This window comes from Python bivittatus, unplaced genomic scaffold (genome assembly GCF_059951505.1).
Source record: "Python bivittatus isolate LINGU-HERP-01145 unplaced genomic scaffold, Pbiv_v1 ctg000100_np1212, whole genome shotgun sequence".
In the NCBI taxonomy this organism is placed as follows: Eukaryota; Metazoa; Chordata; class Lepidosauria; order Squamata; family Pythonidae; genus Python; species Python bivittatus.
In genome coordinates, this window is record NW_028277038.1 from 1367374 (window position 1) to 1384174 (window position 16801).

The 16801-nt window shown below is 47.1% G+C and overlaps 2 protein-coding genes across 3 annotated transcripts; both read right to left on the reverse strand.

Moving 5' to 3' along the window:
* Positions 1–307: 307 nt before the first annotated feature.
* Positions 308–2587, reverse strand: LOC112541294 (disintegrin and metalloproteinase domain-containing protein 21-like). Its single transcript, XM_025170115.2, has one exon. It carries the CDS (start codon positions 2585–2587, stop codon positions 308–310), a length of 2280 nt encoding a protein of 759 aa, XP_025025883.2.
* A 1338-nt stretch (positions 2588–3925) lies between these two features.
* On the reverse strand, positions 3926–16353 carry MAPKAPK5 (MAPK activated protein kinase 5). Of its 2 annotated transcripts, none has more exons than XM_007433594.3 (14): positions 15731–16353; positions 15037–15110; positions 14752–14827; positions 12945–13042; positions 12508–12616; positions 11793–11882; positions 11258–11353; positions 11079–11159; positions 10771–10958; positions 9668–9788; positions 8909–9039; positions 8593–8708; positions 7588–7692; positions 3926–7115 (listed from the first exon to the last, which is right to left on the reverse strand). In XM_007433594.3, exons 1-14 carry the CDS (start codon positions 15764–15766, stop codon positions 7021–7023), a joined length of 1416 nt encoding a protein of 471 aa, XP_007433656.2. In that variant the 5' UTR covers positions 15767–16353; the 3' UTR covers positions 3926–7020. The 2 variants fall into 2 exon arrangements, with proteins under 2 accessions (XP_007433656.2, XP_007433655.2); XM_007433593.3 differs by having other exon boundaries at positions 8587–8708.
* Positions 16354–16801: the final 448 nt, after the last annotated feature.

Consider the following 16801-nt stretch of genomic DNA (forward strand, 5'->3'; position numbering starts at 1 on the left):
TCTGTAAGTGATAGAAACCAATTTATTACTCCTCCCCACCCTTTCCTTTCTCTTTTCAACTGAGGAAAATATGTTTCATTTGATTTCTCAGTGACCAAAACTATCTTTGCATATTCATTCGGTTTCTGCTGTTAGTGCTCTTTTCAGTTTTGGAAAGTTCTGAGTTTTATTTGAACAATGACAGGCTGCTAACTTTATTATTATTAGATGGGCTCATTGCAAGGGAATTATATAGTTTGAAGCTAATACTTCGGAGTGAATTTCTCTGGGGTCTTCAATTAAATTTTCCAATGACGACTAGGGAGCCTCATCTGGCAGGGTTCCCCTTGTCTGGGAGTTCATCTTTTTTGTGGTGTTCAGTGCTCTCCCTAGCTAGACATTTTAGGAAGAAAGTGCCAGGCCTGAAGTTTTGCCTCCACCACGTTTTAAGTGATGCCAAGAATTCCACCACTTTGGGGCCTATCGCGGTAATAGCAGCAATAATGACCAATGAAAAAGGAATCACAGTTCCCAAAATTCGTTTTGCCAAGGCTGTGCTCTGGGTCACCACAGGAAATCCTCCATCGATGCTCCCTCCTGCACCCCAATACTTGCAGTGTGGAGGGGCCCATCCAATATTACAGTGACATTTATGAAGGTTGTTGCAAACCCCTCGGGCTCGGCATGTATTCCTTGGGCTGCAGCTCGAATTAAATACGGTTGTGGGGACACAGCGGCGATTGATGCACACTTTGTGTGGGGCACATAGGATGCCATTAGGCACAGCCCCGATATCAGTGTGATGGGTTTCGCCACGATGTTCAGTGCTCCAGCACATCACCTCCCGCACTTTATGCTTATGCACCTCCATATCTTTCAGGACAGGGGCCGATCCCACACCTACGCACTGTACTCTTCCGCACATGCTGTCTTCGGGCTGGCATTTCAAATACTTTTTCCTTATAGAATCACTGCCGCAATTGCCAAACTGAGTCCCAAGGGTATTCAGAAAAAGGTAGCAGCTCTCCGGAGCTGCCGTGGCCTGTCCACCAAAGATACTGCTGCACAATAAAGCATGGCTCTGACACTTGTTTTTATAACAGTAAGAAGCATATTTGCCACATGATGTTCCATCTTGCATGTACAAATCCTTGGGGCACTCTGCAGATTTCCCATTACAGTATTCAGGGAGATCACATTCGCTGGCTTTGCCCCGGCAGATTTCCCCTTTGAAAAGATACCGACATCTTCGGCAACACTTTCCTACTGCGCAAACAGCTTTTGCCTTGAAGACACAATTAGGATCGCAGCAAGGATCACGTTTGCATTTCTCTGCTCCCCCACAATCACACTGTTCACCATTATTCAGAATGCCATTCCCACAATGGTCAAGGTTGGAAGGTTGGATTCTAGGAACATTGAGCAAGCAATTCAAGTGACCAGCTTCAGAAAGGTCTCTGAAGTTCAGAATACTGCAGTTACTGAACAGGTTAACAGCGGCGTGATATGTATACATAATGCAGTTTATATACTTGCCACAGAAGCAGTAAGGGCCATCATGTTCCATTCCAATATGATAGGCCAACTCATGAGAAAAGCCCTTTGCAAAGCGGATCATTTCGTTTTTGATGTAGACTTGGAGCCCCGCTGAAAAACCCGGCTTGCAAATTGAAGATTTATGGGACTTTCCAAAGATGTCACCAAAAGTCTGATGAAGGAACAAGAAGGCTGTGTCGTAGGCTGGTCTGTGGATCTTGCTAACTATTCTCCAGTTATTGAAATTTTGAAGAACTTGTGTGATATCCGCAGACATACTTATTAAGTTCTTTTCAGTCCAGATCTCAATTCCAACGAGAACAATGTTCGTGTTGAGAGAATAGAAAGTTGCATCCACAATGTTCACCACATCCAGCACTGTAGTTTCCACTATAGTAACATTGTTTGCTTCTAGGGCAAACATGTTTTTGTCTACCACAACATATAGTTCAATATATTTTGGAACACCTTCGTACTGGAGATCACTGTACATTGATCTGAGTTGTCTGGTCTCCAGTTTTTCTGCTTGGTGGGTGGTTCTTCCCACTCCCATTCTGTATGATGGGAAAATAGGCTCTGATTCTTCAGAGATATAGAGAAGGTGTTGAAAGGCAGATGAATTCCGCAAAGGCTCAATACCGTAAGTCCTGGCGCCAATTTTCAGGAACCCAGTGAGACCAAAACAGGTCCTAAGAACTGCAAGTGAATCAACTATGCCTTCAACATAGCCTTGATAGTAGCATTCAACTGGGATGTAGGGATGGCTCTCAACGCGTTCCCCCTTAGAATTATATGTGAAGATTGGAAGGTTTTTAGCCAGGAAATTCTTTTTGGGCTTGAGTCGGACGATGTAGTCCCTTCCCGCTGCCTTGATGATGTAGGATATTTCATCCTTCTTTGTCTTTCCCCCACGTGCTGCCAACCGCCTTGGAATCATCACTTCATAAGAGGTATATGCCAGAGGAAGCAATGAGCTGCAATGGATGGTGGAAAGGGTAAAGACCACCAACATAATGCAGGTTGCCAACGGGAGGAAAAACCAGCACCCAAGATCTCTACCACCACGTGCCATGATTCACCTCAGTGTTGCGTCTTACACATGCTTAGTTAGCTTGGAGCAGAGATGAGACTGATGTGGATGTCCGATGGAAAAAACAAGTCAGTTTTGTGAGAACTTATTTCAGTTTATCCACACCCCAAAAAAGCAATTGCGATCACCGTCACTTGCTTGAGTCATCACACTTCTTCAGCCACATCTACTTTCTGGCTTGGTGGCCATCTTTATTTAATTAGAGAGCTAAAACAAAGAGGACATTAGGGAAAGGAGGGGCATCTCAAGAGCTTTGTACCCCTCCCCTTCTCAGTCATCAATCCCATAAAGATCACAGCAGCAAAGAGGAAGGCAAAGAATGGACTCAACCATCCAACCACAATTTATCTCCGATGGGTCTTCTCCAGTGGAAGATTCCAAAGGGCAACTGTTTCTCCAACCTCTTTAAATGTGGACATTCCATTTAACCCCCTCTGACAAGAGGCTTCCCCAGACTTACTGGACATCAACATCTGTTACCTTTCAGTCACTTGTCTTTTTTCCGAGATGGCACCTCCCGAAGTTATCAAATGAGGAATATTAATGTGATAAAATGGAGAAATTATTAAATATATCGTTAATCAGAAAGCATGTGTTGAATTTTAATTACATTTATAATTGTAAAGGAAATCAAATTTAGTTTTTGTCCTGGCCATACCATACCCAATTCTTTGGATATAAATTGTCTTTACCTTTGAAGAATTGCCAGAAAAATCTCCATGTAAAAGAAAAAAAGGTACAGGTACAGAATATATACTGCCCCAGAGAAAATCTCTCTGGTCACTAAGAATCGACACCAACTTGATGGCACGGAAGCGTCATCAATCAAAATATATCCACATCTTGGTTTTCCTAGAAAGGTGACGAAACCTAATCAATGGTATCTTGCTAGCTCTCTGCTCCAGTTAATATTCTACCCAGCTTCTCATTTCACAGAGTGAGTGGACAGTATCAACTCTCATAGACGTAGCTATGTCATGCTCACAACAGAAAAAATTCAGGACTGAATTGTGGAGCAGCTGTACGTGGATTCTTTTTTTATTTCAAATTGAAGGCATCCTTCCTTGTTATTTTTCTAAGTTCCAGTTCTGTCTTTATAGGAACTAGTCAACCCCGTCTTGCTATTTCAGTGTCTTATGAGATTGAAATAATCACAAAGGGGTTGGCCTTAAGCAACGCAAAACTGATTAGAGCTTGCAATCTCACTCTGAAAGAATAGATGATGTAAGGCAGCAAAGAAGAACTCGGTATCTGCCAGCAAGTGGTACCTTTAAAAAAATGCAAAACTAGTTTAAAAAGACATAAAAAAAACTTGAGACAGAAGCTTTTGATAAATTTTACTAAAATTATTTTATGTACACCAATGCATAATATTTACATTCATATAATACTGATTCGAAAAAGAGAACCGTGATACAGCAAAGTGACCAAAGAAGTGATGAAGGCAAAACGATGATGGGGAAGGCGAGACTGAACATAACAGCTGAATGTCGGCTACAGCGTGGCCAGAAACGTACATGCGCAATGCCGTTCCCAGTCTCAGAACACACCCTCGTGGACTGTGTCTCTAGGGACCGTCAATCATCTCTAGGGATTTTGCCCATCGGTGCGGATTTTTCCTTCCGAAGGTACAAGAAAAAAAATAGGGTGGGGGAGATGCATATGAAAAGCTTTGCAAAAGGAAACCCCAGTAAAATCCATCTCCAGGACCAAACTTTAGTATTTTTGATAAAAGGATGCTTTTTTTTTTCCCTCCAAAGGAAAAATTTTCTACGTTTTCCACAGCTATTCTCGACAGCAGCCTTCCCAAAGCGGAGGCTCCCTGAACATGTTGGACTACAATGCCCAACCCCCAATGATGAGAGCTGTAGTCCCCGTACATCCGGGGGAGTTCAGGTGGGCGAAAGCTAAGGCGTGTACAGCATCATGCAGAACTAATGCCAGGGTGGATTTGGGGTGGGTGGTCAGAGCCAACGCGTAGTTCAGGGGACATGATTTTCATCCATTTGCTTCCTGCCGTATTTCACAAAATAGCTATTGTGGCAGATAATTCCTACCCCGTGTGAAGATTTCTCTTTAGCCCGTGTGGAGCTCGCTCAGTTCACTCCAGCAGAGACAGCCAAAACTGAGGTGGGCACTTCTCAGGAGCAAAGTGCAGAGCTGCTGACGCATGCAAAATGGATCTATGCCTCTTGAACCATCAGCGTTGTTGTTAGGGGAGAGAGACTTTCGACCGCCTAGGCTTGTTTCTTTCAAGATGGCAATCCGGGGCCCGCTTTCTCGTAGGATCAGTGAAATATAGAGCACATGCAAAGAATAACTGGTCAAAAGAGCCCAGCCACTGGGCCAAGTTCAATGAATTAGGGTGGCAGGCAGAGAGAAGTAAAAAAGCTTCATCTCAAAAAAAAACCCACACTAGTCAAGCAAAAGTTAAATAAAACTAAGTGAGTATTTGATCTCCAAGCCTTGCTTTCTCACGGCAGCCTTAGCTTCCCTGTAATCTTCCAAAAGATGAAACTGGTCTGGATGCCAACGCAGCAAGACAAATGTGGTCTTCTGGCAGCAGCTGCTGCTGGATCCAGCTGCTTCCCACTGAAAGAAGAGACTGCCAGGGAATTCCTGGGAGCTCCAAACCTTCCTCGCCTGGGGGACGACAGGGTAGGGAAACTAATGCGAGAGCAAGTATGCCTTTCGTATGGTGCCACACGGCTTCTGTGACCGACTATTCACACCAGCCAAAGTGCATCCGTTAAAAACTTCCCCTAAGCTAGAGAAAACCGAGAAACAGAAGCCGCAAAGAAAAGGCTTATTAAATACTTTCAACACTATGAATACCAATCGCTGTAGAAAAACAGAATGCCACCTCGTGGGCATCCTTGGTGGGAAAACACTATATCTACAAAAGGATAAAAGTGTTTCTGCTTAACTGACTGAAGAAATTAATCAGCCGGCAATTTTGAAAAGCTGGTGCTAAAATTCACCTCACTTTGGTCTTCTGCAGAGCATGAAAAACACCTTCCTACTTCTGCAGTTTTTTTATGGCAGAGGACTTCATTCCTCCGGATTAAAACGCTCTCTCCTTTTCTGGCATGGCGTCATTTATGCTTGTGGGTATCCCCAGAGAAACTTCCTGACCTGTTTCTCAGCGTGCACTCTTGGGATATCTGCAGACCAGATGGAAAGTCAGTGTTTATCAACCGAACCAGCCGCAGACAGAGGCTGCAGCTTTCCAGATGCGGCTTAGCCCTTACAGCCCTCCCGACGGCAACATCTTCCTGTGCTTCCTGTCACAAGCTAAAGAACGAAAACCAAAACTAGAGTCACACACTTGCACGCCTTCCCATCAAACGGTTCTCACTGAAAACTGCAGGAGCGAAACAGCGGCTGTAGTACACCAAGTCCACGAGACGGGCAAGACAGCGTTGGAGTGATGAGCCCAGAAAGCAGAAACAGAATACAGCAAGGAAGCCGGACGAGATGATACGGTTGAGGAGGAGAAGCACCCACCACCCAGAGACGGCAAACGACGGAGGTGATGGTGGGGAATGAGACGCCCACATATATCCTTGAATCAGCACTTCAGCGGCTACAGGGCGCAGGCACCTGCACCAAAGTCAATCTGTAGGACTGTCCCCAGGCCTGGCTGAAAAAGCAAGGGTGCTGTCCGAGAGAAAACTAGAAACAGGTACAGCTCTCTCTGCTGAACTGGTAAAAACCAGCGAGCCGCAGCTTTCCGTCCTCCTTCGCTTCGCGCAAGGAAGCAGAGAAAAAGGCAACCCTTTGCTTGAGATGGCCTTGAGACCTGGAAACACTTTTTCTTTTTTAGCAATCACAAGATGCGCTCACTTTTTACATGGCTGCCTTGAAAGAAATGACCAGGCAGCTGAGTAGCTCATAAATCTCTGACTGATTTCTTCAAGTAATTTATTGAGCTGAAGGCCAACAGAGGCCAACAGAAATGAGCTGGTACACCATTGGTGACAGGCAGCTGGAGAGACACTGTCTCATGTGGATACTCAGGATAACACAATTGATAATTTGCCCCATTTAAAGTCATGAATGAAGTGGTACATAAAAATCATGTAATATATAATATATATATATAATTTTGAGGAACTGAGTTTTTAAAAAAATATTACAGTACCAATGATTCTCATTATCTACATCTATACAGCATTTCTCAAGCTGCGTGAAAATTTAATGAAATAATTATGACTTATTAATTTACATAAAAATACTTTTTACAGTTTAGAGCAGGCTTGCCCAAGCAGGTGCTTTCCACTGTTATCATCCCAAACCAGAACATCTGGAAGGCACCCGGTTGGGCAAGCCTGCTTTAACAGATAATCCACAAAATGGTCTTTTAAAAAAAGGGGTGAGAGTATGTGTGACTTGATAAGAACAAGCAGCTCCAACTACTGAGACTCGTGAGAGGTCGTCTGTTCTTCAATAACTTGTTTCACTATTTCTGCCAGTTTTAGCCGGTCCACTTTGTCTGTGAATCCTCTACCTAAAGAAATAAGATGTGAACTTGGGTTAATGCCCAGAAAGCAGAAAACACAAATGGACAGAAAAAAAGAGTCTGTCCAATGCATTTCTTGATTGTGACGGGGCAAGAATGGAGACAGAAGAGAGAGGCTGTTTTGGTCCCAAGCAGAACAATAAAATCTGGCAGAGCTTTAGAAAGAGATCAGACTAACAAGAGGTGTCTTCGCTCCAGGTTACAAATCTGAAGCTGCTCAGAAGTCCCAATCTCCAATACCGGGGCAATTCTGGGAATTGGAATAACAATCACAACACAACTGGGGGTGGGGGGGGAGAACTAGATTTGCTAGTTCTAAAGTACTCTTAAGTACTTTCAGTTTTCATAATCCTCCTGTGAAATAAGCACCCTTCTGAGGATTAGGAGTTGGGAGATAAGGTAGTCTTAATGTTTCTTCATTTGTGCTCTCTTGACACTTGAAGGGGTTTGCGATACTTACCATTCCAGCTAAAAGTCTGGAGGGTGTCTCTTAGTAATTTACACTCCCTGTTATACTTCCATGCTTCCTGCATCACTTCGTTCAGTTTCTCATCTTCATTTTCTCCTGGTTTGGAACGGGAAAAAAACAAAACACCCCTCCTGAGCATTCTAAGACTTTTCGTTGTCAACCTGGAGCTATTTCAAAATGCTGAACTTTAGCCTGTTGAACTGAACAGTAACTATTGTCAAAATCAAAGCTGAAAGAAGGTTGAGGACAGAAAGACAAGGTATTTGGTTTACTTGCTTAACAATTATTTTCCTGTCACTCTTTCCAAAATGCTGGGAGACTCTGGAGAACAGGAACACATGGTGAAAAACAGTAAATGGTCAGTAGAGGGCAGGATAAAGGACTTAAGAGAAATGACGCCGTAATGCAGTGTTTCTCAACCTTAGTGATTTTAAGACCTGTGTACTTCAACTCCCAGAGTTCCTCAGCTAGCATGCTGGCTGGGGAATTCTGGAAGTTGAAGTCCACACGCCTTAAAGTTGCCAAGGCTGAGAAACAGTGCCATAATGTGTTAGAAAGGGGAGTTGCCTTAGTAAGTCAATCCAGTCAAAGGAAATGCTCTGTCTGGTTTCTACCCTGTTGTGCTTCCACATCTCAGCAATCTTTTTCTTTTTCTCCCAGGCAATTTAAATTCTTAGCTTCAAACCAAAGAACTAGACTGCACATTAAAAAAAAAAATCTTTGCTATTACTCCGGTTGCTTGCAAGATGTGATCTCATACCTTCCCTTGACACACTGGAACCACCTCAACATCTAGCTAGAACAAAAAGCAGCAGTTTGTTATTTTAACCAAAACAAAAGCCAAGGAGTGGCATCTTGGTCTTTATCACGAGGAAGAACAGGAGTTTTGATTTCCAACTCAGCTGGCTTATGCTGGAGACGAAAAGGATGACAAATTCAGCCTCGCCCCACTGCCCCGCCCCCAAAGCAGCTCATCTTAGGATCTGCAACCTTTACCAGCCTGTGGCAGGATGCACTGAGCAATCACATCCCGAAGCTTCTCCAGAGCAACGTTGGAGTCCTTGCTGCTGTTCTCAGGATCATGGATATACACACTGTCCTTTGGTTTTGTTCTGTAACGACAGAGGGAAATGTGAGCACAACTGGCATGGCAGATTCAGGGACACCCTCCTCCCCCGATTAGTCTTTCAGCCTGTGCTCAGAGAGAAGCAGGGGAGGGTTGGGGCATGCCCTGCCCTGGCTAAATATTTCCTCCTGCGGCCCAGATTTTCCATTCTCCCCTCCCACCATCAGAAGAATCCCAAAAACTCACCCCAGCAATTTCCTTTTGCGCAGAATTGGGTTGTTGACCGAATGCAGGGGCTTGAGGCTTACTTTGAGATCCTGTATTCTCATGTTTGCCAGGTGCTCTGCATGTGCCTGCTGGATCCCAGCAACCATGGCCTGTTATGATTGGAGAGATGTAGTTAAGAGTTCAGATTTTCAATCTGTGACACCTCAAAGCAGCGGGAGCAAGGATGGGACTGAGCAGAGGACATGGACCACCACAGGGGCCAAGAACACCTTGGGAAGCGTAGATCCCCAAAGGCAAATCTGCTTGAGATCATCACTTGATTCCCCAAAATAAGGTCCAATTTGAATGCCCCTGCTTTCAAATTAGATCTTGTTTTGGGGAATCAAGTGATGATCTCAAGCAGATGGTCTCTGGGTGCAACTCTCTTGTGTGGTGGGAACAGTGCCATAAGGTGGCTCAGTCCTGGGCCCAGATGTTTTCAACTGCGCAAAGATTTGGCTTCTGTGATGGCATTGGGTAAATCCTAAAGTCTGGATGGTTTAGGAATATGTAAGACTTTAGCTTCTGACAGGACAGGAGTGGACCAAGAGGTTCCCACTCCCAATGCCTCTACTTAAAAAAGCATCAACTGAAAGGTGATGAAGGACCTTCTCTGCTGGAGTCTGTAGAGAGGAGCTACCACTGACAGGAAGAAAAGCTAGGCTAGATGATCAAATCCCCTGAGTAAACTAAACAAACCACTGGTGTACAAATAAGCCATTTCACAAGATTAAGAACCTTGTCCATCATGAGTTGGGCAGAAGGCAATATGTTATCAAGCGCCTCCGTCGAGTTGAGCCAAGGGTGATCCAGAACGCCTTCTGTCGTCAGTCTCTCCTCTGGCTTCACCTTCAGCAGCCTAAGTGTTTTTAAAAAATGAACCCATCACTCAGTCGACCCTCCAAGGTTTCCAGATACTTTTCACTGACCGCTCTGCGTCCACACATCCTACACGCCTATCTCTCACTTCGCTGTTTCAGCTTAGCAGATGGGAGGACCGGCAACCACAGAGGCAGAATCAGCTCAGGATCCTCCCAGCTTAAATGTGCTTGCCACCAATAGCTGCCCTTCCTCGATGAAACCAACCTGGATCAGAAAATAAGTTACTTACAGAGGAATTCTGGTTCTAAGCTGGCTGCGTCAGAATGTAGCAGAAGTCCCTTACAACAGTTTACAAGCAGACAGGTGGCAAGAATTTCATCCTTCGAGCAGCCTTTGGTGCAATTTCCAAAGAGGCTCTAAAATGGGTGGAGCACGACCACAGTCCTTAATATATGGCTGATGGCCTACCTTTCTTAGCCAAGTGCCAACCCAGTTCTGCTTTCTCAGGCTATAAAAATGCCACATCCTCTCTTTCCCCATCTTGGCACTGACATGAGCATCAGACAACTTCTGATTCCTTGTATTTGATTAATGGTCAAAGCAAGACTTTCTCACGGGCTGTGAAGCAGTCTACTCAAAATCATTACGGTAAAAATAATAAAGAAATACAATTTAGTCAATTGTTGCCGTTTTCAAACACCGGGATGTGGATACCGGGCTTTTCCTGAAAGCTGATCAGCAACAGTGAGTGTTTCCTGCAAAGGCTGCCTCTCTTTCACCGGGTGAAATTGCGGGAAAGCATGGAGAACGCTTTAGATATGCTGGACTCTTGGACATTTGGAAGACCCCCATTCCCCAGCACTATGTGCTTTTGTTTGTGGCAAGGGAGCCAACAGGGGGGTGGGCAGCCAAGCAGAGGCAGAAAACCCTGCTGTCAGTTGGACCAGACTGCTTGCAGAAGAGGACAGAACGGACGAGAGGAGGCAAATGCTCCCAGCCCTGGCTCTCGTCAGACGTACTTGCGTACAATGTCCTTTGCCATTTCAGAGATCTGGCTCCATTCCTCCTCTGGGAACTCAAAGCTCCCCGTCATGATCTTTTTCCTCATGTCCTTCGGAATTGTCCGACTGTGATGCTTAGAGTAAAAAGGTGGGTACCCACACAGCATCACGTAAATGATGACGCCCAGGGACCATAAGTCACAGCTCTGATATAAAAAGAAAAGGAATATTAATGTTTGGTGGACACCACTTCCTACCCTGGAGAAAATCCATTCTACGCAACTGAAGCAGAGTCAGCAAAGTGTATTTGGCTGCCAGAAATCTACCTTGTTGTATGTGTATGGGGTGGGTGAGGTAGGGATGATCCCACACTTTTCTTTCTGATGCCTTCTTTGTGCCTCTAGTACCTGTTCCGTGGAGAGGAGACACAGGCGATCTTTAGACCTAGCCGTGCAGGGGCTTCTGATCTGTGAAAAGGTGCTGGCGAGCTCCAGAAAGTACTCACCTGAGGTGCTACATAATAAGGAGTGAACTGTGGGGTCATCAAGTCACCTTGGTCTATCTTGGCAAACCCAAAGTCACACAGCTTCACAGGGGCATCCTAGAGCAAGCAAGAAGAGAGAATCTTCACGTTCCTCTCTCCTTCTCTCTCCTTGTCAAGGCCAGTGCTACTGCTTAAGTGAAACTGTCAGTTTCAGAACATGAAATGCCCTCTCAGAAATGTTTCTGGGGCTGCTGAAGGAATGGAAAGAGATACCAGGAGCAAGAGAATCAGAACAGAGAGAGGTCAATGGGCTGAATGGCACAGGACAGAAGAGTGGGTGAAGGACAGGATCCTGGCAGGAAGGACCAAGGGAAGAGGACAAGTCAAAGGACAGAAGAAACTGCCTCCAGTGGGCTGGAGGGAGAAAGCCAGCCTGTCTGTCCTGGAGGCCGACAGCTGGTGGAAAACAAGAGACAAGGAGACTGCATTGCTAACACTGACTTGATACCAGGATAATAAAAATAACAACATCCAGACAAATCAACATCCACCTTACCAAAGAATTATCCTTGAAAAGAAGATTCTCAGGCTTGAGGTCTCGATGGGCAATGTTTAAAGAATGACAATGCTGCAAAGCCAAAGCTATCTGAAACAAAGCACGAGAAGTCAGAAGACGGTCACAGAAGCGCTCTTGAGAAGTTGGTGGTGCCGAGGCCATTCCAAACTGCTTCGACAAGGCAATCCATGATTTGCCAATTCGGGAGGGAGGAGCAGGCAGGAAGTAAGCTTAAACTGTACAAAGCCAGGCTGAAACCACCTTGAGGAAAATGGCCCTCTTTCTCTTGAGGAGTTTCAGCTGGAGGAAGGGCTTAGGGATCCTAAGCAGGGGAGTTTTAGCAGTCCTGCAGTAGGGAGGAAACCCATTAAAAAGAGCACCTCACTGCTTCCCTGCGAGAACCACAGCTCCCATTAGCCTCTGTTGGAAGCAAAGGGTTTCAATCAATCGCTCCTGAGCCAGCAAGGCAGCACCCTCAAGTTCCCCCCACCATTCCACTTTGATATTAAAAAGGAAAAGAGCGTGTGCCTCAGCCCTCAAAACCTGGGAAACCATGCAGGCAATCTTTTGATAGTATCAAGTGTTACTTTTTATTTTAAAGTTTGCCTGTTCCCTGTCCATCCCCTGGAAATCATTTTTTTGCACCGTTCCTCCCTCCCTTATTTTTTGTTTATATGAAACGGAATAGGGGGGTTGTTGGGGGGTTAAAACTTGCCTGCTTTGTTACTTCGCTTGCTTGCTTCTCAGTAAAGTGCCGATGTTGGCTGATTCTGTGAAACAGTTCACCCCCTTCCATCATCTCCATTACAATTAGAAGCCGAGACCTGGTTTTAAAAGTATTCCAGTTTGTTACATGGGAAAAAAAATATCAAGATGTGAAGAAGAACCAGTGCTAACCTCCCCACAGGCCCGTACTTCTAATGAAGTGGACCCAGGCAAATGTTCTGCAGAAGCTATATTGCTTAGGACGGTATATTAAAGAAAAAAAAAATGCAACGGATTTGCAATTTAAAAGTCGGGGCCACCAACATGTCTCCGTTAAAGTGTCACTGAAACACGGTCAATACCATTTCCAAAGTGCTTTGAGGAAAAAAATGTGCCTTAAACGCAAAAAGGATGCCATGGCACCAGAAGGAACCTGTGCCATCTTACCTTGGACTGGACTCATGGGGGAACTGTACACTGTTCGCATAGACTTCAATAATCTGGACAATGTTGGGATGTGCTGCACACATCATGTGCAGTCGAACCTGGTGTAAAACGGGAGAAAACCTACTGAGTCCCCACCGTCTCTGGCCTTAGCCCTGAAAATGCTCCTGCCCCTCTCTTACTCCAACGTGACAGAAATCAGAAGTATTTCTATACACCTATTCATAGGAAGCAAAGGACGCTTGACAGAATTAAGGTCAACTTGGGATGTTTTTCCAGGACCAGCTGCCCACAAGTTACATCGCTTCTCTTGGAAGTTCTTCAGTCCCTTTCTCAGATATGTGGCAACCAACAGCCCTTTCTGGGCCAGGAAGGAATTAAATCCTTCCCAGATGCTCATGTGGTACATAACACTTTGACTGCAATCTTGCATTTTTAAATTGAGGTCTAAAGCAAAACTTGGAGTTTAAAACTCAAGGCCTAGGGTAGAATCAGGCAGAAGGTCAAGCAAGGACAAGCAACAATGGGAGAAGGAATTCAAAGGAAGAGGGTGCAGGGGAGAGAATGGAGAGACTTAAGTTAACAGAAGGCCCAGAAAGGTCAAAATCAAGCACCACCACCAGGAAAGTAGAGTCGATTGAGTGCTCTGGGCATGAAAACTAACTGGTTTGCCAGTGGCCTCTCCTGTTTCCTTTTGACAAGTCAGATTCAGCAGAGCTGGGGAATGACAGTTCTTTCCAGCTCCACTACGCTGAAGGCCAACCAGGCAAAACGGAAGAATGATTTCTGATAATGCAGTCACAACAAGAATGACCCATCAACAGCTATTCTGGGTGGAATCCTCAAAACAAGCCCAAGTCTCGTCCATACCCCAGCAAGAGCTGACAAATGTAACAGGAGCAGACTTGACCTCCTGATACGGTTCTTATGCTCACTATCCCTTGAGGGCTGGGAGTGGAGATATTGTTTGCAGTATTGCTGAGATCAAGACAGTTGGAATTCCATCAAGTCCCATCCTGTGTGGAATCTCATTGGCATTAAGGAGAATCTCGGGAGGCTTCGGGCATTGACGGAAAGAGCCTGCCTTGGGCTGGAAGATAACCAGACCCAAGCAAGGCCTTGCCAGGAAAATAAATACTTTTATCCAAACAGGATCCCGAGTCACTTGGGGTTATACCAATGCCTTCAATAAATAACCAAAACCAAGCTACCAGCATCTTTCTGGGCTCAATTTTATAGTGATGCTTTCCTAACCAAATTCTTCTAGATATGCTCCTGCATGTATTTAGGCCTTGCTTCAGTTCTTGCTGCCATAGGAAAACAAACAACTTCTTGGTAACTGCACCAACTTTGTGTCATCCTCTCTCAAGATTCACCAGGCCTGGCCCAGGATATTTAGGTGCCCACCCAAGGTTTCTACTGATTGGGACTGTCTTTAGTTTAATAGCTAAACTCTTAAACTAGATTCAGTTTAATAGCTAACTGCAATGCCATGATTCATGACAAGGCTTTGTGCTATGAAGTTATTGTCAACTTCGCAACAATATTTTAATATTTGGAATATTACATTCCGTTGGTTTAAAATGGTCAGTCGCTTCATCTAGTCGATGGAAAAGAGGGGAACCAAAATTATTAAATGAACAGATCCACTTGGCACATCGCTCTGGCTGGCAACGGTACTATAACACACACTCTGGTATTTTGAATGGGTGCAGTACTGAGTGTTTCTTAATACAGAAGTTGTTTCAGGATAACGGAAAAGAGGGCTGTTATAGATTTCCAAAACGGTTCCATAAAGAGTGTACTGTACCTCATTTCTCGCTTTTGGGCGATCAAGAAGGATTTTCAGTGCAAACCGTTCTTGAGACGATTTTTTCATGCAGACTCTGTGTGGGCAGCAGTAAAAACACTTGGTTAATGGGAGTATATGGAAGATCCTGACTTATGACTGCATTTATTGCCTGATAATGAATGTCAACAGAACTCTGTTCCAACCTAGTCTTTCATTTTTATTCACAGCCTAATTCAAATATCTGATATTTCACAGTTCTCACCCAAGTTTAAATCCCAAACCTATAAAAAAAGATCTTTTTACCTTACTGGGCCGCTGATTCCAGCTCCCAACTTCTGAGTCCAGTTAATATGGTACTCTTCTAAAATAGAAGTTTCCTGTTTGTTTTTGAAGGGAGGGAAAAAAAGGAAAGGCTGAAGGGCCAAGGTAAGAAGTTCCACCTGTAGTAATCAAAAATCACGTTAGAGCTTTAAAACCGAGAGGCTGGCAGCAGGGCGCGGATTGCGGTCTGGGTTGCCAGATTACAACGTTCATCGTCCCCAGCTACAGGCCGGTGTTCGTGCAAGTTGGACAAGAACAGCAGCTGTGCCCCAGATCATCCAGGGGGCTCAGTCCCATCCCTCAGTCGAACTTGCGGGAGTTGTGGGAGGTGCCAGCGGAGGATGAGGGGAACTGTAGTCCCACGCGAGGGCACCTGCCCGGGGATGATGACAGCTGTACCTCAGCCGACCCGGGAGCCGCCACCCAGGGCCGGGACCCAGAGGGTGCCAGCTGCGGTGCGGCCCCTCCTCGAACCTGGGGCGATGGGAGCGGTAGTCAACCTCAGGAGAGGCACGGGCTGGGGACGATGGGAGGTGTAATCCACGTCTTCTACCAGGCGCGCCCGGCGCCTTCTGGCTTCCTCTCACGTGGGGAGCCGCGGCTGTCGGCGGCGGGATTCTGCACGCGCTCAGAGGGCCCTCCCCCGCGCCCCGGGGGGCCCCGCCGCGGCGCGTACCTTGATCATCCTGTCCGCGTCGGGCTCCTCCGACATCCTCCTCCGGCGCCGCCGCCGCCGCCGCAGGCCCGGCGAAGGGGGCGCGCAGGGCGGGCTAGGCGGGGGGCCGCCCCTCCAAGTCGGAGTCGTCGGCGTCGCTGTCCCCGCTGCCGCCGCCTCCACTACCGTCGCCGCTGCTGCCTCCCCCTTCGCCGCCGCCGCCGCCGCCACCGCCACCGCCGGGCTGCCGCCTCATCCCCGCCCAGCAGCCGAGGAAGGGAAGCGGGACGGCGGGGAAGCGGAGGCCCGGGAGCCCTCTTCTCACGGCGGGGGAAGAGAGAGGCCGCGGGCGGCGGGAGCAGCGGGCCGCAGCCGCCTCAGCCCGGCCGCCTGGGCTCGACTGCCGCGGGGCAGCCGCCAGCCATGGCCACCGCTTCGCCCCCGCCGCGGGCAGCCCCGCCTGAGTTCAGGGGCGACGGCGACGGCGGCGGCCCCGTTCCCCCGAGCCCCGACTTGCGCGGCCCCTCTGCCTCCGCGCGGCCTCCGCTCGCAAGCCGCGCGCGCCGATCCCGACGCAAGCTTCCCCCGCCCGAGGCTCTCGACGAAGAGAGGTCAGGCGAACGGCTGAGACAGCCCCGTGCCTGCACGCGACGCCATGACTCAGAGGCCCCTCCCTCTTTTCTTCTCTTTCTCCAGTTAAGGTTTCCTTCGGGCCGCCGGGTCTTTCTTCGCCTCAGCCGCGCCTCCTGATGACGTTGAGGACGGGGTTATCTGAGGGAAGGAGACGGCCCTTGCGTCCGAGGGAAAGGCGGAGCTTTCATTGGCCGCCCCTTTCCGGGCACACCCCTTCGCTTTCGTGGATGGAAGGGGCGGGTCTCCCTCCACCCCGGCGTTTGTCCACCACCCGCGAGACGTCGTGCGGGAAGTCTCGCGAGATCCCGAGCCTCAAAGAACGAGGGGGGAAACGGCGATGCTGGTCGCCATTTTGGCGAAGGGTGTAACCGGCGGGCGAATCTTCAGTTTCAGGTAGAATATTTTTCAGGTAGGCGAGGTTAACACCCTCCCACCCACCCGTCTGTTCTGCAAACCAGC